The 21729-nt window shown below is 37.5% G+C and overlaps 1 protein-coding gene across 1 annotated transcript in view; it reads right to left on the bottom strand.

Annotated features, from left to right (window-relative positions):
- The window catches only part of pvrl2l (PVR cell adhesion molecule related 2 like), a 497519-nt gene that overhangs the window by 6196 nt on the left and 469594 nt on the right, over positions 1–21729 (bottom strand). Inside the window, exons 7-9 of the mRNA XM_055017902.1 lie at positions 15858–15987; positions 9123–9180; positions 4776–4871 (exon numbers count right to left, since the gene is read on the bottom strand). Coding sequence (XP_054873877.1) covers positions 4776–4871; positions 9123–9180; positions 15858–15987 — 284 coding nt within the window. The remainder of the gene's footprint in view (positions 1–4775; positions 4872–9122; positions 9181–15857; positions 15988–21729) is intronic.

The following is a 21729-nucleotide window of genomic DNA, read 5'->3' as shown; positions in this document are numbered from 1 at the left end:
CGTTACAGTCACGCGTCGAATGTTAGACCATTCTTGAAAACACAAAACTTTGAACCCATTTTTCTCAAAATCTAAAAAAGTGGGTTAGACCACTCTGCTTCCAAACCATTCAAATCATAGAAAAACAACTAACTACACAGCTTAAGTCTTTAAAGAAGCTAACAATGTGGCTAAGTCATAGAGGAAGCTAACTACAAAGCTAAAGTTATAGAAAGAAGTTAGCTACACAGCTAAATTAATACACAAACAGCTAAAATACACAGATACGTCCATAAAAAGACCCTAACTGCATAGCTACAGTCATAGAAAACAGCTAACTTCACAGTTAAAATAAAAAAAAAAAGCCAACTACACATTTAAAGACATAAGTAGAAGCTAAGTACACAGCAGAAATCATAGAAAGCAGTTAACAATGCAGCTTAAGTGAGGGGGACAGAAGCAGAGTGGTCTAACCCACAAAAATCCTGAGTTGTACATAATTTCTGTAATATTTTATTCTGTAGATTTTAGTGGCAAAGTGGTCTAACCACAACCCAAGTATAGCGTTACAGTGGCGCTTGGAATGTTAGGCTATTCTTGAAAACAAAAGTTTGACCCCATTTTTCTCAAAAACAACAGAAAGTGGGACAGACTACTCTGTTTCCAAACCCTTCAAGTCATACAAAAACAACTAACTACACAGCTTAAGTCATTAAAGATACTAACAATGTGGCTGAGTCAGAGAGGAAGGTAAATACACAGCTAAAGTAATAGAAAGAAGCTAACTACATAGCCAAAGCCATAGAAAGAAGCTAACAATGCAGCTAAAGTTATAGACAGAAGCTAACAACACAGCTAAACTAACTAAAAACAGGTAATTACACAGCTGAAGTTACAGAAAGAAGCTAACTACACAGCTTAATGAATACAAAAACAGCTATATTACACAGCTATGGCCATAAAGAGACGCTAACTACATATCTAAAGTCATAGAAAACAGCTAACTTCACAGTTAAAATTTTAAAAAGCCAACTACACACTTAAAGATATAAGCAGAAGCTAAATACACAGCTAAAATCACAGAAAGCAGCTAACAATGCAGCTTAAGTGAATGAGTTAGAAGCAGAGTGGTCTAACCCACAAAAAAGCAAATTGAGGTTTATACAATTTCTGTAATATTTAATGGTCTAGATTTTAGTGTCAAAGTGGTCTAACCCACAACCCAAATATGGCATTACAGTCGTGACCATTATTGAAAACACAACATCCATCCATCCATTATCTATACACCGCTTAATCCTCACTAGGGTCGCGGGGGGTGCTGGAGTCTATCCCAGCTGACTCGGGCGAAGGCAGGGGACACCCTAGACAGGTCACCAGTCTGTCACAGGGCTACATACACAGACAAACAATCACTCTCACATTCACACCTACGGGCAATTTAGAATGATCAATTAACCTCAGCATATTTTTGGACTGTGGGAGGAAGCCGGAGTGAAAACACAACATTTTTGACCAATTTTTCTCAAAACCAAAAGAAAGTGAGTTAGACCACCCTGCTTCCAAATCCTTCATATATAGAATATATGTTTTATATACATCAAAAAGTATTCGAATTCATTCATTTTTTGCACATTTTCCTGTGTTGTAAATTTATAGATCCCTTCCAAATCAAATTTTCTACCTTGCTAACGTGAATATATTTTATATGCTGGAAGACACTGAATGCTGAATAAACACCATGATCGGCCATTTTCATCTTAAGATAGCACTACAATGATCACAAAAACATGGATTTAGACTTTGTAGTTTCATATGTAACAAACTAAATCTGCCAATTTTGCAGGATGGGGCTGTTTGTAACATTATTTTTCACTATAAGCAGTTTCTGGTTCGAACAAGTATGGCAGAATTTCTCCAATACTATAACTTAATGATGCAACTGTGTATCATAGAATAGTTTGATTGTGTCTGAGCACTGTTGGAGGTGAGCTGGTGTGCTCAAGCTGCAGCTAGTTGTGGAATATAGAGGAAGCAATGCTGTAGAGTGTGTATCTAAGCTATTTTTAAGCAAGTACATGGATTATTTGGATGGACAAACTTCTAAATATGTACTTCTGATACACATGAGTTTTTAGAGGTTAAATCAACAACTAGAAACAGATTTTAATTGTAAAAGGATAAAATTTGCCATTTCTACCCATCAACCTACACTCAATAAAACACAATGACAAAGTGAGCAGACCCTTTGTTGTGATGCTCTTAATTGTGTCCAGGTGCATCTTGTTTGCTTTGATTATTCTCGGGATGTATATAGAAGTTGATTGGAGTCCACGTGCAGCAAATTGGTCTGAATGGACTTTAAAAAGGCTCACAGCTGCATGAATAGGATCCACCATCCACACCGCACTAGAGGACAGAAACCAAGGCATCCCGGCTAGAATTCTTGAGTTTTTATAAAATTCTGCAAAGTTCTAGTGATGTTTTTAAACAGGAATTTCCCAAAACATTAACTGAAAACATCCTGTCTTTGTTGTCATGTAACACTGGGGTAATATGTAACTTTCTCAACAGCAACATCATCAGAATACAGGGAAAATTGATAAGTCACATTCTGTCATCTTGATAAAGTATTCTGTCTTAGTTCACTTTTAACATCATAGGAACATGACTTGAAATAATTAATATCTTTAAAACCTTCTGTGGACATTAAAATGTTTTTGTTAAAACAATACTAGAACTTAAATAGAACTGTCATCTGAGGCCTCCAGAACATCTTGAGAACCTTTACTTTCATGTTCTTTTGTTATCACGTCACCTAATGTGACAACATCCTCCATGTATTAGTTCACTTTTAACCTTTAGGAACAGCCCTCGAAATGTCAAATATCCTTAGAAACTTTTGGTTCGTCTCTAATGTCGCCAACAGAAATGTCCAACAAAAACTTTGGATTTGTTGGGTTTCACATTACAATGTGAAGGGCTTCTTGGAACATTAGATTTTTCATTAAAACATCATTAGAACTTGCAGGTAATGTTATCCAGTGTTTTGGAGACTGTTTGGAGACCTTCAGGATAAAGCTGTGATGAAACATCAGTCAGGTTAAAGGTAAAAACCTGTTCTGAGTGTTTCCAGAAGGACAGCAGCCTGGAAGAAGCTTGGAACCACCAGGACGCCTTAAAGACTTGGGAATTTAGCCAAATAAAGTACCTGAAGAAGCAGAATTTTGGACAAGGAAGTGACCAAGACCCCATCAATTACTCTACAAGAGCTCCAGAAATCCTCCGCAGTGATGGAGAACCTACTAGAAGTCTGCTGTTGGTCTCCTTTTCCATTTTTTCTGTATGTAGAACAAAACATTTAAGATTCCTGCCTGCACTTGAACCCCTCTCAGCCTGTTTCTTTACCTGCTTCTTCTGATGGGATCGACGCCGTGGCACTAATCTCCAATCAAACTCTACCTGCCATCACTGCACTTGTTCAAAAGTTCAGTCAAACTGTCACTCTGAGCCGCTGTGATTATTTGGCGTGAGCAGCTTTCATTTCTGTCTCTTTGTTTCCTGTTTCTGAGACTCAGACAGATTAGAAATGTGCCAAGAAACTTTGCTCATCGCAGACCTCAGCATTGTTTTGTTGCTGCGCCGTTTTCAGGGTCTTTGTTCGAGGCACCTTTGTTTAATTCAGTTTAATTAAATGTTTAGACACCAGATCTGTGGGTGCTTCTCCCGCCTGTAGTATTTGTTTGGTTAATGAATGCAGGTAAAGCAGAGCAGGCTTTTAATTTTGAGTTCTTTTGTTGTTAATGTAGATTAGCTTGAAATATTTAGTTAGAGGTTTTCCTTTTGTTTATGTTAATTTCTTATATTTGAGTAGGACCCACTGGCCTCTGTTCGACCCTTGGTGACTTCTGGTGATTTATGTTATAATGTCAGAAACCCTCACTGTTAATAAAATTATAAAAAGAAAAAAGTGAAATGCAAAAATGTAAATAAAAGTATAAAAGAGTAGAATATTGTACCATTTAAAAACAGTAAGAAACTGCAAAAGCAACAGCAAAAATCTGTAAAATAATATTTTTGTTAATTTAAATACAGCAAAACAGTATGTTTTTGTGATAGCAGTTTACAAAAGAATAAATTATTATTTATTGAAAAAAATGTGATGTGGATGATTTTTTTCAAATTAAGTGTGTTTTTTACTTATTTATTTTTTTTAGTCAATGTGTAAATTAATTACTTTTTGTGATTTTATTATATATCTTAAATGAAACAAAACGGAAAAATTAATCTATTACAGAGCATTGAATCAAAGGTCTGAAAACTTAACATAAATGCATATTTTTGGTTATTTAGGTTAAATATATGTAGATTGATGGGCAATAATGGTAATTTTATTCATTTAAAATTGAATCTACAACACGAGAAAGTGTTCAGAAAGTGAATCCAGTGTGTGAATTTATTATTTATTGTATGTAAATCAGATTACACAAAGAAATTCTCTTAACACGAGTTGTCAAAACTCATCTCCATAGCAGGAGGATTATGGGGTAATAGAAAAAGTTGTGCAGACTGTAACTTCTAGATTCAGCTTTAATATAACTTTCCATAGTTTTAGTAATTATAAGGCTTAATATTAATAAGATTTGATTGATTAGTACAACCACCAAGACTTCGCTACATCAGTGTGTAGCTGTTTAAACAGATATGAAGCCCACTAAAGCTGAATGCAGCTCATGTGTCGGCCAGAAAACACAAGCTTTGGAGTGAGTGTGGCTTCATGTCGGTGTGTTAGTTACTGTGACGGGTTCTCCTCCTGTGGGCTCGTAGTAAACCTCTCCTGGGCTGAGAGGAGCCGTCTCCGTGGCCGTGGGAGGCTCCGATGGCTTGTTGAGCTACATGAACAGAAACCACATTGACACAGGAAGAGGAGAAAACAGGAAACAGCACAATGAAGCTCAAAACAAACCATGAAAATCAGTTCATGTTAACAAGATTAAACAGCTGACTGAAGACCAACAAAGAGAGACAGTGTAAGTGCACAAACATGGTGTTCACAGACATTCAAAGTATTTGTTGTTGTTTGTGTACAACTGATTGGACATCATGAAACAACCAAGTATGCACAATATTGGAAATGATAATAGTCAGATGGAGAGTGGGATCAGTAATGAGATGAATAGAGCTAATGAGGTTGTCGATTCTGCTTTTTGAGTTTTGTCTTCTGGAAGGATTCGGTGTTAACAAACACTTCAGGGGACATAATCAAGTTATCAGACATCCAGAGCGTCCCACAGATGTTAAATAAGTGTCATGTGTGGAGAATCTGCAGATTGTGGTGGGACTGGAACATCTTCAGCTGCTAAAGTGAATAAAATCCACCATCCACACTGCACTTGGGGACAGAAACCAAGACATCCAAGCAAGAATTGTTTTGTTTTTTAAAAGTTTGCAAAGCTCTAGTAAGGTATTTTAACAGGAAGTTGTAATTTAGTTACCACTGAAAACATCCTTCCTTTGTTATCATGTAACTTTGTGGGAGCGTTTTATAAAAGAACTTTCTCAACAGCAACATCCTCAGAATATTATAGGCAAAAAGTTCCACCTTTGTTGATATAAGTTGTTTAGAAAACATTCCCTCATCTTTATAAATGCTCACTTTTAACTTCATAGGAACTTTACTTGAAATGATATAATACCCTGAAAAACTTTTGGTTCGTCCCTACTGTCGCCAAGTGTTTGCTCAAAAGGGGATCCAACAGAAACTTTGCACTGTTGGGTTTCACCTTACTATGTGAAGTGGTGCTATATAATTAAAACTGAAAAAATATTTATATTTGATGGATGATTCAGGGTTCAGGTGGTAACATGTGGTCTGTGGTACAGTTCTGCCTGAACTGATTTCTTAGAAGACAAATGGTGGAGTTGTGGACATTCAAATGCCCAACTGGCATCCAGCATACCAGCAGGTCGTCCTCATCTATCACTTTCCATTTATGGAATCATTTCATTTCAATACAGCTGCATTTTAAGCTGTTTTACTGGTTAAATCATCGTTTGTGTGGCGGTCACTCTATCTGATCATACCACACCCAGCCAGGCTGTAGATGTACTCAATGGTTGAGAATCTGTCTCCAGTGGAGCGGCTCAGCTGACTCAATTGTAACCTTTTTCCAAAACACAACAATAGAAATGGGATTTTAACTTGTTCTCCAAGTCTGAAAACAAGACAATTTGCATTCTGTAGATATATTTTTGTTCTGTGTGTATAGTATAGTGAAGTTTATGAGCAGTAGAAGGCAGTAAATGAACAGTTCAACGTTCTTGGTGCCCTTTCACTTACAAAGATGGAAGACAATTTACCTCTGAAACACATTAAGACATGAAAACTAATTCACATGCACTGTTCTCTGTTCATACTCTTTGCTTTTGATTTCCGCAGTAACACATTATTCGAAATAATGAAAACACCATGGACAAAAATATCGGGATCCCTAACTATGTTTTGTAGCTTTCCCTTTGAAGACCATCCCTGGAGTTCCTTGATCAAACTTCTGTGGTTCTCTCAGGTTTAATCACGGTTCTCAGTTTCAGTTCTTTCTTCACATGTTCAGTTGGATTGTTTGTTTTCTCGTCCACACTTTGGTGTATTTATGTGAAGGATTTGTGCCATTATCCTGTTGTTGGAGTGACGACCTCTGATTGGGCTCTCAGAGAGTAGTTGTAGATGGACTTCCTTTAAGTTCAATCAAGGAAATTTCCTTTGAAAGCTTCCATTTTACTTCTGTGAACTTACAGCTGAAGCAACTCACCAAGAGGCTCAAATGTAGTTTCTTCTGCTACAAGAATATTCTCCCAAAAACACAGTCTGGGCCATTTTACTCCACTTCTCCCTTTCAAAAGTGGGCTCGTCTTCCACAGAGCCCATTTTCATTCAGAGAGCGACGTGTGGTGCAGCGAGCCTCAGACGCTCCTTGATCTTGGAGGTCAGCTCGTATCTGTTCTAAACTTTCTTTTCCCACCATTTGAACTGTCCTTATGTTCAGTCTGAGCAGGTTTCCCCTTCCTTCAGGGAGGCTGCTTTCGCTCCCACAGACCTGTGATGTTAGCAGCTGTGGTCACAGCAACATGAGGCAGCTTGTCGACGCTTTTGTAGCTTTTAGTTCATCCACAGTTGGCAGTTTTTTCTTCCTTGTGTCCTCAGGTAATTTTTTTCTTTCATTCTCTTGTCCATGTAGAAACCAAAAAGCACGATGAGAGCTTTTTGCCACTTAAACAGGCTGAATTGGGTGATTATAAGACTGAAGACATTAATTAAAACTAATATATCACTACTATCCACAAATATTAATTGCATCAATGAAAATAATGACAACAAACAAGTCTGGAATTTAATGGAATTTAACAGACTTATGAACAAAAATTGACAATGACAACAATTAGAAATACAGTCTGTCTTTCTGTATATATATATATATATATATATATATATATATATATATATATATATATATATATATATATATATATATATATATATATATAAAAATTTGATGTGGACATTTTTCTTTTAAAGGACCTCGGTGTGATTTTTTCAAATAAAAGCACAAGAATTAAAACAGAATTATTTCAAACTATTAATATTGAACAGCAGATTGTTGTATTCTTAGGATTTTTTTAAACTTCACATACAACAGATATTGTAAGAAATAAAATATAGTATAAACAACTGATTCAAAATAATTGCAAAGATAGTCACTGATCTTAATCCCATTCCTTGTTCAACTTTGACTTACTACACTGTTAAAAAGCAAAATGAACAAAAAGCAAAAAATACAGCAACAAAAAACAAACTGATTTAACCAATTGTTTCTGTAGTTTTAAAATACAGGAAAATATTAATACTGACTGAAATAAATAGTGAATTTATTTGTAATGTAAAATAACTTTAAAACCTATGAACAAACATAGAACTAGAACTGCTAGAATTATTAGTTTTACAATTGAGTTTTGACATTTTATAAGAGCCTTTTTCTTCTTTTAATATTTGTTTAATGTGTTTATATCTATTAGTCTTACTTTTCTGTAGTAAAAAGCCAAAAAATATTGATGATTTTATGCACAGTTGATGCTAGAAACACTATTTCAATTATAGGAGAATTAAATACTACCAGAATATCATCTTGTTTATTTTGTTCGTTTTTTCATCACAGTGCATTTCGGCACATTTACTATTTCACTGTATAATGATGGATCCTTATCCACACTATTTGTGTCCCCACTTTTGTTTTTCTTCCAAATAAACTGGAGAAATCTCAAGTATTTTACCACTTTCTACAAACTCCTGACTCCCTTTGTGTCCCACTGGACATAATTTAGGCTGCCGTGTTCCAAGTTTTCAAAAACAGCATTTTGGTGAGTTATCTTAATTGATAGTTGCTGGTCCAAACTATGAAAGCAAAAAGCCGCACTAAACTGTAATTTTCTTTTAACAAGATAACACAGATATAGACGAGCGACTCAAAATTTGCATTAGCGTGATCGTACAGCTTGAATATTCAATCAAAGGACACTATCTTAAATATGTTTAAAAAAGGGGGGTGGGGGGACACTGATAACAACTTTGAAAGCAAAATTGCCTGCAGACTTGACCCAGACTTGCCCTCAAACACACAAGGCTGGTTTTGAACATTTAAAATAGCTACAGAGATATCTTTTGGTCATGTTCCACGCATGGTGCTGTAAATCCCAAATAAACTTTCACTGCTGAACCCCGTGAACCTGCCTTTCAGCCGAGGCATTTGTAGCCATTTAGGCATCTTTTATACATCTAATCAGCATAAAATTACAGAGTTTTAGTCACATTACATGAAGTGGTTGGAGCGCGGCAAAATGTGATAGAATGATGGAATAAAATAACAGACGTGGCGAGGAGAGGAGTACTCTAATGGAGCTCTTTACAAACCAAGCTAATTATTTCGCCACACATAAGCCAACTCAGATCTCTAATCAATAGCCATTAGCCCCATTATGAATGCCCAAATGGACTGGCCATGCATGCGTGTGTGTGTGTGTGTGTGTGTGTGTGTGTGTAATACAACTGCTGCGACAATAAGCATCGATCTGAAGCCATGCCGACCACTCACCATCTCCGTGGAGCTGCCGGCCTTCACCGGGGGAGGGGGCTTGTGCTTGGGTGGGCCCCTGATTGGACAAAAGACAAAGATGATGTGGTCATCGATCGGCGCTTCGTGAAGTCATCGCACTTCTTTTGTGCTTCACAGAAGAACAACTGGGGCCGGCGGGAGAGCGCCGAAATAAAAAGGTTTGGAAATATGGAGCTGTAAAGATGCCCCATTGTGCCGTAACTCAATCCAGATTCTTTTCAGGCAAAAATTTCTACAATTACTGTGACATAAAGGGGCATTTTAGTGTGGTTTGTCCTGCTACTGGTGGAGAAAATCAGCCTTAGAATGAAAGAAGAGATGCTACTGGATTAGCTGAATCCAAAACTCAAAGCTTCCACTACACCTTACAACAGAGCCTCTTAAAACCAACAAAAATTACCAACATTCTCAATCAGCACACATCCATCCATCCATTATCTATACACCACTTAATGCTCATTAGGGTCACGGGGGGCTGGAGCCTATCCCAACTGACTTAGGGTGAACCAGTCTATCAGAGGGCTACATATACAGACAATCACACTCGCATTCACACCTACGGACAATTTAGAATCACCAATTAACCCCAGCATATTTTGGACTGTGGGAGGAAACTACAGAACTAGGAGAAAACCCATGCATGCACAGGAAGAACATGCAAACTCCAAGCAGAAAGATCCCGGGAAGACTGGGACACGAACCGGGGATCTTCTAGCTGCAAGGCGCTAACCATCAAGCCACAGTGCAGCCTTTCTTAAGTTTCCAATGACTCCTATAACTCTAAATTTCCTACGATGGAATCTTTGAAACACATGCATTTTTGTCATATAAGAACAATCCCGCATTTTGGTTATTGCATAGATTTATTTAAGGTCTTCTGTACATATGACACAATCTGCTGGGTCAAAAATATACATACAGCAATGCTAATATTTAGTTAAATGTCTTTTGGCCATTTTCACCTCAACTGGGTGCTTTGTAGCCGTCCACAACTTTCTGGTTGTAGCTTTAATCACTTCTCTTTACAGAACTGGAGCAAGATGCATGTGTTTCAATGATTCCATCTAACTGTATAGTCTAAATGAAACAGCAGCTTTGTTACAACAGCAATGAAAGTGATTTCAAGGAAAAAACAAGTATAATAACAATGCAAACTCCACAGAGAAAGATCCCAGGAAGGCCAGGACGCAAACCGGGGATCGTCGACCTGCAAAGTGAGAAGGCTAACCACCTAGCTACTGTGCAGTCCTGAATCAGCAGACATAAATAAATTAAAAATACATCCATTTGTACTCATAGAGCTCTGTTTTTGGTATTGTGATGCACCAAAATTAAGATTTTCCCCTTGTTTTATCTCCATTTTGGTCTCCACCACTTCCAAATATTCGTCTTTATAGCAGAGATGTGTTTGATTTTCTTTATCAGCTAGTTGGTAACTTTACATTTCTGCCATTTGGTGGTGAGAAAGTAGCAAACAATGTTTAGCGTATCAGAGATTAGTCCAGATTCAACCCTCTTAACCCCTAGAAGCTTCAGTTTTTTTCGTTTTTTTGGCTTCTGCCACATTTTTACTTACCGTGGTTTCATTTTGCATTGCAATATAAAGTCCTGCACCACTATGGAAACAGAAGAACCATGACTAGAAGTAGAGAGAACTTAAAAATGTCTTTTGTGCAGTATGACAAACATAAAATACCATAAATTATAAAGAAATAAGGGCTTACATTTGAATTAATTTAACTATTTATCTTACAAAAATGAACAAAACCTGGAATCATGTGCAACATTTTTTTCAGTGTCTACATGTGTTACCAATACTGAGAAAAAGTAGTTCTACATGCTATATATATTGTATTCTACGAACAAGGTTACACATTTCTGCTCTGCACATCAGCTATAGAAAGATGTTTCACCATGCTGAATGTATCTTCCAACAGATTGCTCCTCTGTTTACTATTTTTGAGCCAAGCTGCATTTATTTTATTGATCAAGAATGTTTTATTCTGCTCTTAACATGTTTTGTCGCGTACACTGCCTGCAGTTCACCTGAAATCTCTCAGTAGTCATAGTCGCATCTGAGTCAGTCATGGTGTCTCAGGTGTTTTTTGTTTTTTTTTTTTCTTTTAGGATACATTGCAATTTTTGCCATTTATAAAACGTGTGGGATGAAGTGATTTTTTTTTAGGCTTAGATTTGGTGAATTTTCGTCACACGTGATGCGTTCACGGACAGTCGGAAAAGCTGAAAGTCCAATAAACCTTGCACTTCATTTATTTGTTTTTAAAGAAATGTGCCTTTCAAAACTGCTCCCAATTTTAAGGGTTAAGATTATTTGTCTTAAAGCTGTTACTGCTTAAAGACAAACCTGTTAATTAGTCTGACATCAGTTTAAACCTTGAACCTGAGAAAAGCATTAACAGCTCTCCTCTAGATTTTAAAGACCTCCTCCAATAATAATCTTTTTCTTTTTTACCATGTTAGCCTGTCAATGTCATGTCCCCCCAGTGATCAAATTAATAAATAATGCTAAACGAATAAATAAATGCCAAATTAAGCACTATGGCTGAGAATTTCCACCTTGAAACTGCAGTAATGGTCTCAGAAATGTAGATTCAGTCTTCAGGGTTTCAGACACAACAAACCTAAGAAACCAGTTAAATGAGAGACTTTTTGGATTATTTTTCTTCTTCAGAATCAGATTCCAGGTGAAGATAAAGGCTGGGAACAAATTTGCATGTTAATAAAAGTTCGCATACTAAAGCAGACAAAGATGTAGAATCACATTTAAGAATTTTAACACATGAAGGGACTGTTCTCATTGAAGAAAAACTTCTAAATTTGTACTTTTTTTCATAAACAGAGACGATTTTTTAGGTTTTAATCATAAACTAAAGAATTGTTATTGTTAGTTATATAAATGCAGCTGCTGCAGATTGCTAATAGACAAAATGTGCATTTCGGATGCACTAAGTTCTTTTTGTTGGCGTTTCATGGCCTTGTAATGAAAATCTGTGGAGTGGCCCTCATCATTTTCCAATTATTTCTCCATCTTTTCTCAATTTTGCACTTTTGTATTGTGCTTTTAACAAAAAATCCTCTACACCCCTGGTGTAAACTGTACAAAGGCCACAATAGGAAGCACACGGACAAGAAGTGCTGGAGATGAATCATAGTTTGAGCCTCTAAAAAAATATAATTCTCCAGTAAAAAGAAAGGACGGAGGTTTGTCCTCACTGAGTCAGGCTGACTTATTAATCACTCACTGGACGTTATTATACGAGATACAGTCAGGTCTGAAGCTGAAGGTTCAACTGTGATTCATCTATTTATCCTGCAAAATTTGTTGTGGCTGCGTAAATGTCTGCAGCTAAATCTGACCAACATCTGACTCAGCACGTAGGCAGATACAATAAATGCACATTAGTTTGCTTACCATTTGCCCTGATGTTGCCATTCAGTAAATCATCTCCACATGCTATAAATATATTGCATGTAGCTGTTGGTCGCAGATGAGTGGCTTCTCAAATGTGCAGAGAAAGGCAAAATTTGTACTTTTTCACAGGATATGCTGCATTTTTATTACTAAAACATGTGAAATTAAGGTATTTTCAAGAAATATCATGATTTTAAGCTTAGATTTGATTCATCTTTGTCACATGTGATGCATTCACAGATGGTTGGAAAGTTGAAAGTTCAATGATTCTTAAGATTCATCTATTTATTCTGCAAAATGTTGTAAGTAGCTGCATATAAGACCATGTATAACGTCTACAACTAAATCCAACCAACCTCCGACTCAGCATGTCGGCAGGATTATAAACCTGAAAACTTTTTGTCATGTGTTAGTTGGTCACAGCTGAGTCCATTGTGGCTTCTCAGAGGTGCCAAGAATTGTAAAAGTTCTTGTTTTTTTTATAGGATATGCAGCAATTTTTTGGCAAATTTTTGAGTAAAACTCAGAATAAAGGGATTTTCATGAAAGGTCTTGATTTATGACTGACTTAGATTTGATTCATCTTTGTCACATGTGATGCATTCACAGATGGTTGGAAAGTTGAAAGTTCAATGATTCTTAAGATTCATCTATTTATTCTGCAAAATGTTGTAAGTAGCTGCATATAAGACCATGTATAACGTCTACAACTAAATCCAACCAACCTCCGACTCAGCATGTCGGCAGGATTATAAACCTGAAAACTTTTTGTCATGTGTTAGTTGGTCACAGCTGAGTCCATTGTGGCTTCTCAGAGGTGCCAAGAATTGTAAAAGTTCTTGTTTTTTTTATAGGATATGCAGCAATTTTTTGGCAAATTTTTGAGTAAAACTCAGAATAAAGGGATTTTCATGAAAGGTCTTGATTTATGACTGACTTAGATTTGGTTAATTTTTGTGACATGTGATGCATTCACAGACAGCCAGAATGCTGAAACTACAAAAAGTCTTTCTTTTTTTTAAGTCGGAGTCTGGTGGATGGTATAATTTCTAGAAGTCGACCGATATATCGGCCGGCCGATATTTTGGGCTGATATATGGACTTTTTTCAATATCCGCCATCGGCCGATATTTACAAATAAAAAGCCGATTTAATTTAATTAGCATTTGTTACAGTTTTTATTTTGTGATCATGTTTATCTTTTATACTTGAACAAGCAATTGCACTTTCAGGTTACTTTTTAATTGTATTTTTTGTAAACTTTAAGTTTTTTTTATGTTATTGTACTTTTTCACTTTTTGTGTTCAATAAATGTTAGAGTTCTACTAGTGTATTTAATTTGTAATATATACATGTATATACTTTTAGTGTTTAAATTGCCTTTTGTAATCGATGTGCTTTAAAAAAAAAAAAGGATATCGGCCTTAAAAATCAGCTTCTACAATCGGCTTTAGATATCGGCCGAAAATTTTTTAAAAAATTGGTATCGGCCTTTGAAAATCCCATATCGGTCGACCTCTAATAATTTCCGTGCTTTTTCCATAAAAGAAACTTCTAGCAGCATTTAGTATTCAGAGAGTTAAGTCATTTTTGAGCTTGAAGCTGTTGCTACTGAAATGCAAACCTGTTTTGTAGTCTGACACCAGTTTAAACCTTAAACCTGAGTGAGAAAATTTAGGTTTTTTATAGGATATGCTGCATTTTTAGCAAATTTTCTAGCAAAACATGTGGAATAAAGGGATTTTCATGAAAGATCATAATTTTAAGCTTGGATTTGGTTTATTTTGTCGCATGTGATGCATTCACAGACTATCTGACAGCTGAAAGTTCAACAAATCTCAAGATTAATCTATTTATCCTGCAAAATTTGTTGTGGCTGCAAAAACATATGCAACTAAATCTAACTAACCTCTGACTCTGACTCAGCATGTAGGCAGATGCAATGGATGCACAATTTTTAATTTACCGTTTGCCCTGATGTTCCACAAGAATCCCCGTTTGGAAAATCATCTCCACATGGTATAAATATATTGCTCCGACTAAACACTGCTTGCAGTTCAGCCGAAATGCCTCTGAATTTATGGCTGTTGGTCGCAGCTAAGTCTGTCATGGCTTCTCAAATGTGCTCAGAAATGTAAGACATTTAGTTTTTTAAAGGATATACTGCAATTTTTGGCAATTTTTTGAAGTAAAACATTTGGAATAAAGGGAGTTACTTGAAATATCATGATTCTAGGCTTAGATCTGATCATTTTTTTGACATACATGAGACGTTCACAGGTAGTCAGAAAGCTGAAACTTTGATTCTTTCTGTTGTTTTTCACTTTCTGGCACTGATCAATGACATCTTTAAAAAAGTGACAGAATTTTTTAGGGTTCAGAAGATTAAGATTCATCTGTTTATCCTGCAAGATTTTGTAAGTGGCTGCATATCAGAGCACTTATAACATCTACAAATAAATCTAATCAATCTCAACATTGTACAATAAATGCACATTTGTTAAATTACCATTTGCCCTGATGTTCTACAAGAAACCCTGTTCGGAAAATCACCTCCACATGCTATAAATATATTTCTCTGTGTAAACACTACCTGAAGTTCAGCCTAAAACACATGGGAAAAAGGGAATTTTCATGAAAAATTGTGATTTTAAGTTCAGTTTTGGTTGATTTTTGTCACATGATTCATTCACAGACGGTGAGAAAGTGGAAACTTTTTTACAGTTTCTTGCTCTGCCTTTTTTTTTGTTAAACAAAAAACAAACAAAAAAACCCCCAGAATATTTAGGGTTCAGAAGATTAAGATGAATCTGTTTATCCTGCAAGACTTTGTAAGTGGCTTCATATCAGAGCATCCATAACATATACAACTAAATCTAACCAACCTCTGACTCAGCATGTAGGCAGATACAATGGATGCACAATTGTTAATTTACCATTTGCCCTGATGTTCTACAAGAAGCCCCCGTTTGGAAAATCACCTCCCAAAACTGGAATTAAAGCAGGGGAGGTTTAATAAATCCCCATTTACAGCTGCAGCCCAGGGGAGGACTTGCAGCCACTGAGAGAGGAGCTGAGAACCGAGCATTTCGGGAGTAAAACCTCCCAGCGGCCTCATGCTATAAACCCGAGGTCAGGATTTGTCACACGGTACCTCTGGTGGGTCCCCTCATGACATGTAATAAGATTTAATGAGCCTCCGTCCTCTGGGGGGAGATTGATTTCGCACTAGAGGTTAAACAAACGATGAAGCAGATACAGGATTGCTAATGAAGACTTACTCTCCGTCCTCCTGGCGCTTACGGATGAGGAAGATGGCGCCGATGATGACGCCGATGAAGATGAGGGCGCCGAGGATGCCTCCTATTACTGCACCTGTTGATGGAGCCGCGATGATCTGGCGTTCTTCCTCTGTTGCCGAGAACAAACGGACACAGGGAGGGAAAAGGAAGAAAGAGAACATTACTGCCGATCCAGTGAAATTTCATGCTCCTGGCACTTTAGTGTTGCTCACTTGCAATATTTGTGTTTTTATGTGTTTCGCGGTGCGAGTCTCGAGTACAACAACCTCACAGAATAACACATTTAATGGTATGTGAGGAGAATAAACCTTCACAGGGAACTCAAGGCGAAATGTAATGCGGATTCAGGTAATTAAAAGTCAAGTTTCCTGTCGGTGTCAGCGCTGTGTGTGCTTTTACGGGGCCGCATTGAAGCAGTCACACAAACATAAAGAATTCCTGTGTGTTCACCTCTGAGCTTCGTGTCGTACGCTAGCGCTGATGAATGCCGTAAATCTTCAGCTGAGGCTCGCGCTGACCTCCACATTTCCCTTCAATTAAGAGCCTGTTTATGATTTCCAGAGGGCGGAGAGGCGTCTGAATTGACTGTAAAAGCCTGTCATTACTGTGTGCTCTCATTGAAAAGAAGAAGAAGAAGGAGGAGGAAAAAAAACAAGAAAAAAACCCCGGCTCTGCACACAACAACCAACGCACAATCGTCAACTATCACGGGGAGCTTGGCAGCAGCAACAAAGGGAGGGTGGGATGGTTTTTGCAGGTTATTTGCTCTGCTTTAAAAAAAAAATGAAATCATACTTCATCACCACCACTGAAGTAAACATGAGCTACCGTGTTTGATACGGAGATGATAAAAGGATAATTACCCCTATGATTTCCACCCATTTAGCATATATTTAGCTGATGTTGGAGCATTTACCTAAACATGAAAACAGCCTTTGCTGCTCCAGCTGCAAGAAAATAGCTCAGTAATTACTACAGATACAGTTTGAATCTTCACTTAAACTGCAGTTTTTTGAAAGATGTAGGAATGTAATCGTAGACATCTAAAGTGGAGGTAAGCAGGATTTATTGGGCATTACTGGATTAAAAAAAACATAACCTTTTGGTATATTATAACTCAAAGAGTCTCCAGTCAAGTCTTTTCCACATGTAGCAAGTAAGACAGGTTAAAAGTCCACTGTGGTGCAATTAGTTAGCGGGAAAGAAAGATTCAAAATTCCTAATGAAGACACCATGGACTCTACAGCAAAGATGGATGTAGCTTGTTAGTTTCTGGACAACTGTTTTGATGCCTTGAGTTTGGAATCTGGCCATGACTGAGAGGTTAGAATCCTCCTTTATCATCTATTTTATGCTAAATGGGACCATAATTTGCTTAATTAACATCTTGCTGTGTTGAGGGAAACTTGAAACAAGTGATTGAGGCCATAAATTGGGAATCATTGGGGGAAAAATCCATAAAATTCACACAAAATCTAACCCTTGAAAGGAGTCAATCAAGTTAATGGTGATAGTAGGATGTAGTGATGCAATGGTGGACTTGAACTCAGTAGACAAAGTTCAAATCCCTCATGAAGACACTGATAGACTGTATATCAATGATGGATGTAGCCCATTAGCGTCTAGACAGCTGTTTCGATGCCTTGAATTTGGAATTTGGCCGTCACCATCTTGTTGTTGGTAGATCTGACTGAGAACCCTCCTTTAAAATCTATTTTACACTAAATGGGAACATAATTTACAAAATCAACATCGAAAATTCATAGTAAAATTTAAGTATATTGCTACTGAAGTGGACTGAGAAGAAACTGGATTTCTTGACTTCTTCTTGGTTGCATTTTTATGCTTCAGAAAATCTAACCCTTGAATGAAGTCAATCAAGTTAATGCTGATAATAGGACGTGGTGGTGGAATGGTGGACTTTAACTCAGTAGAGAAAGGTTCTAATCCCTTCTGAAGACACCATAGGCTGTACATCAAAAGATAGATGTAGCCTGGACGAATGTTTCGATGCCTTGAGTTTGGAATTTGTTCGTCACCATGTTGTTTTTGACACATCTAACATAGAACCCTACTTCATTGCCTTTTTTACTCTAAATGGGATCATAATTTACTAAATTAACATCATGTTGTGTTGAAGAAGACTTGAAACAACTGACTAAAGCCACAAATTGGACATCACTGGGGAAAAAATCCATAATAACCTTTTATTGCTATTCAAGTGGTTTGACTGAAAACTAGACTTCTTGACTTTCACTTGTGTATGTTTTTAGACTTTAGAAAATCTAATCCATGAAAGGAGTCAGTCAAGTCCACGGTGCAAGTAATGTGGTGGTGCAATGGAGGACTGAAACTCAGTAGAGAAAGGCTTAAATCCCCCATGAATCAACCATAGACTCTAGATCAAAGATGGATGTAGCCTGCTAGTTTCCAGACAAGTGTTTTGAGGTCTTGAGTTTGGAATATGGCCATGACCAAGGGGTAGATTTGGTTTAGAACACTCCTTTATCATCTGTTTTATGCTAAATGGGAACATCATTTACTAAATTAACATCATGCTGTGATGAAGTATACTTGAAACAAATTGACTGAGGCCATAAATTGTGCATCACTGGGAAAAAGAATCCACAATAACCCTTCTGTATGTTGTAATTCAAGTGGTTTGAAGGGAAGCACGACTTCTGAATCTCCTTTTGGTTCCATTTTCAGGCTATCTAACCCCTGAAAGGAGTCAATCACCAAGTCAATGATAAAAATAAGATGTGGTGGTGCCATGGTGGACTTTAACTCAGCAGAGTAAGGTTCAAATCCCTCATGAACCAACCACAGGCTGTAAATTAAAGATGGATGTAACCTGTTAGTTTGTGGATTATTGTTTTAAAGCCTCAATTTTGGAATTACTTTTCGACAAGCAAGAGGAGGATCTGACTAAAAAACCCTGTTTTATCATCTATTTTACTCTAAACGGGATCATAATTTACTAAAGCAACATCATGTTTTGTTGAAGGAAACTTGAAACAAGTGATAGAGACCAGAAATTGATTGAAAGAATGTTTCCTGAATTAAAAAATCAAGAGAGAAGTTGAGTCATTTTCTCATAGACTTCTATGCGGTCAATATTTTTGCAACCAGAGGAGTCGCCCCCTGATGGCTATTAGAAATACTGCAGCTTTAAGGCATTACTGCATCAGCTTTACTTTTCAAACCACTACGCTCACCTTTTACCACCTTTTATACGTGATGTTGACTTGTAGAGCGACTATCTTCAGACTGGGCTGACAACATGACAGGCAAAGCTGCAGATGTTTGGCTGTTTATCCAAATTCGGTCATTTTTTCATCGTCTTTCCAGATGTGTGCCTTCCCCAGCTTTAAAACACACTTGCATCAATCCAAAAACACACTTTCCTTCTTCCCCACACTTTAACGATGAACCTTTCCTTTTATTTGCCAGAACCGATCATCTTTGTCCTTTACCATCTGCTCCCAGATTGCGGAACAATTAGCCTGAAGAGATTTGAGGAGGAAACATCTGGATGGAAAAAAGATGATGCAAAACAAACATACAAACAAAGACTCACCTCAGGCAAATAACACCTTTCTCCTGAGGTCTGGAAAACTGCCTGAATATACGAATTATCCATCTTACGTGGGATATTTGGGTTTTAAATGCTGTTTTTTTGTTTCTTTTAGCGCTTTGAGCTTCACATGTGAAATTCCATTGATTTCACTGAACTAGCACATCTGCAGCGGTTTCAGAGGATCATGAATGAATGTAAAAAGCTACACAGGGCAAGTTTTTTATTGACTGATCATGTGAAGTAGCTCTTTTAAAGGAAAGCGACAAAGAGACTTTGTGTAGACGCATGCTTGATCAACCTGTGAGAGATTTTGTGTCGGATGACAGCAAGGTTTGGCTGCATTTACTTCTCCTGACCAGCAGGTGGCATTCTTTTCCAAGCTTCATAGATAGATAGATAGATAGATAGATAGATAGATAGATAGATAGATAGATAGATAGATAGATAGATAGATAGATAGATAGATAGATAGATAGATAGATAGATAGATAGATAGATAGATAGATAGATAGATGTGTCAGACAGAGAAGGAAGCAAGTTTCAATTATGCATGATCACAAACACAGTGGGAAAAGAGAGAGGGAATAGAATGAAAAAGGGATTAGGAAAGAAAATAATTAAAACAGAAGAATGAAGTGAGGTTTAGGAGGAGGAAGGGAGGGTTAGGAGGAGGCAGGGACGGATTGAAGGAAAACAGGGGTGAGGAGAAAACAGGCTGAATGCACAACGAAGGGGCAGACAGATGGATGGGGGAGGAGGGTGACGGAGGGTGACACCGGCCTTTCCTCGCAGCTGGAAAACAAACACACAAACTGAGCGAATAGATGCCATCTCAGCCTCCCTCCACGCATGTGAACAAGCGTGCCGACGCCGGCCATCGATTTCTTCATGGTCAACAACAAACTGGCTTTTCAATAAACAACGAGCGGCGGCAGAAACGCCACACGGAAGGAGGCCGGATCTACCGCATGAGAGGATTGGCTGGAAGGAAGGAAGACGGATGGAGGAGAAGGAGGGTTTCTCAGAGGGCAGATGCAGCAGTGAGGTTCGTAATCTCTGAGAAACACTTGTAGCTCTCAGACTGAAAACATCAGATTTCACACCTGTTGTTCCCACTGTAGCAGACCAGAGGGGCTGATTGTTTTCCATCCACCTGCTTTTATGAGCGAAACTGAATGCATATGCTTGAAATTTGAATAAACATCTTCAAATCATTCCAGAAAAGTTGCAAAAGTTTCTCTACTGACGAGAGCAATTTTTTTCTCCTTCTTTTTGAGCAACTACAGGATCTAACAGTTTAGTTTCCTTTCCCACAGCCACCCACCCTCACATGGCTCCGTTCCACCAGAGAGCTCCCAAAAACAGAATTCAAAGGGCAGGGAATGTGTGGCATTCATTTGCATAAGTATGGAGATATACTAGTCATAAAAACCACTGAACGAGCACCAAAAAAGCCAAGCTGTCGTCAGCCTGCACGCTAAGAGCATCAGTTGGAGGGTCAGGATACGGAGAGCAGAGCGAAGCCATGAGAGCGCAATCCGGAGTTTTTGTGGATGTTTCATTTCGCCATCTGCTTCCGGGAGTTCGTCTGACAGTTTGGTGAGTTTTAAAGGTGAGGGGGTGCTCGAGTTGATCGGTTTCAAAAGGAGGCAGCCGAATGGGACCCTGAGGTAAATGGAAAAATCAAGTCTGAAACAGCTTGAAAAAGGCAAAATGACGATTCTTTACTTTCAAGTCGAATCCGGTGGAGTTTTCATCTTAAAGTGCAACATTTGCAGACACAAAATCTGCCAAACAAACGCACAACTTGGACGTTGGAGAACAGATGAAGCCCCTGACAACCCGTTACAACATAATTCTGTCGAGATGCTTCTGTTGTCGCTTCGTCTCTAAACTTTTCTGTGCTAAAGAATTTGTCCAACAAATGCTGTCAAGTCTAAACTCACTGCTCAGATCTTACATGTTGATATTGATGGCAACTTTTCCTGCTCTTAACAAGGAATTTAATAGATTAACTCAATAGTTCTGAAAATGTCATGCTTTTTTTTTTTTAATTTAGAGACTTATTTTCTTTTATCCATAATTGTTACCAAAAAAAAAAATAAAAATAAAATCAGAACTCCAGTCTCGACATTGTTAATGTTGTAAATGACTATTCTAGCTGGAAACGGCTAATCTTTAATGGAATATGTACATAGGGGTACAGAGGAACATTTCCAGCAACCATATATATCAAAAACTTCAGAGAGTGCACCTATAAAAATCAAAAAC

The sequence above is a fragment of the Amphiprion ocellaris genome, chromosome 15, assembly GCF_022539595.1.
Source record: "Amphiprion ocellaris isolate individual 3 ecotype Okinawa chromosome 15, ASM2253959v1, whole genome shotgun sequence".
Taxonomy (NCBI): Eukaryota; Metazoa; Chordata; class Actinopteri; family Pomacentridae; genus Amphiprion; species Amphiprion ocellaris.
This window is presented reverse-complemented; position numbering and strand designations above follow the sequence as displayed.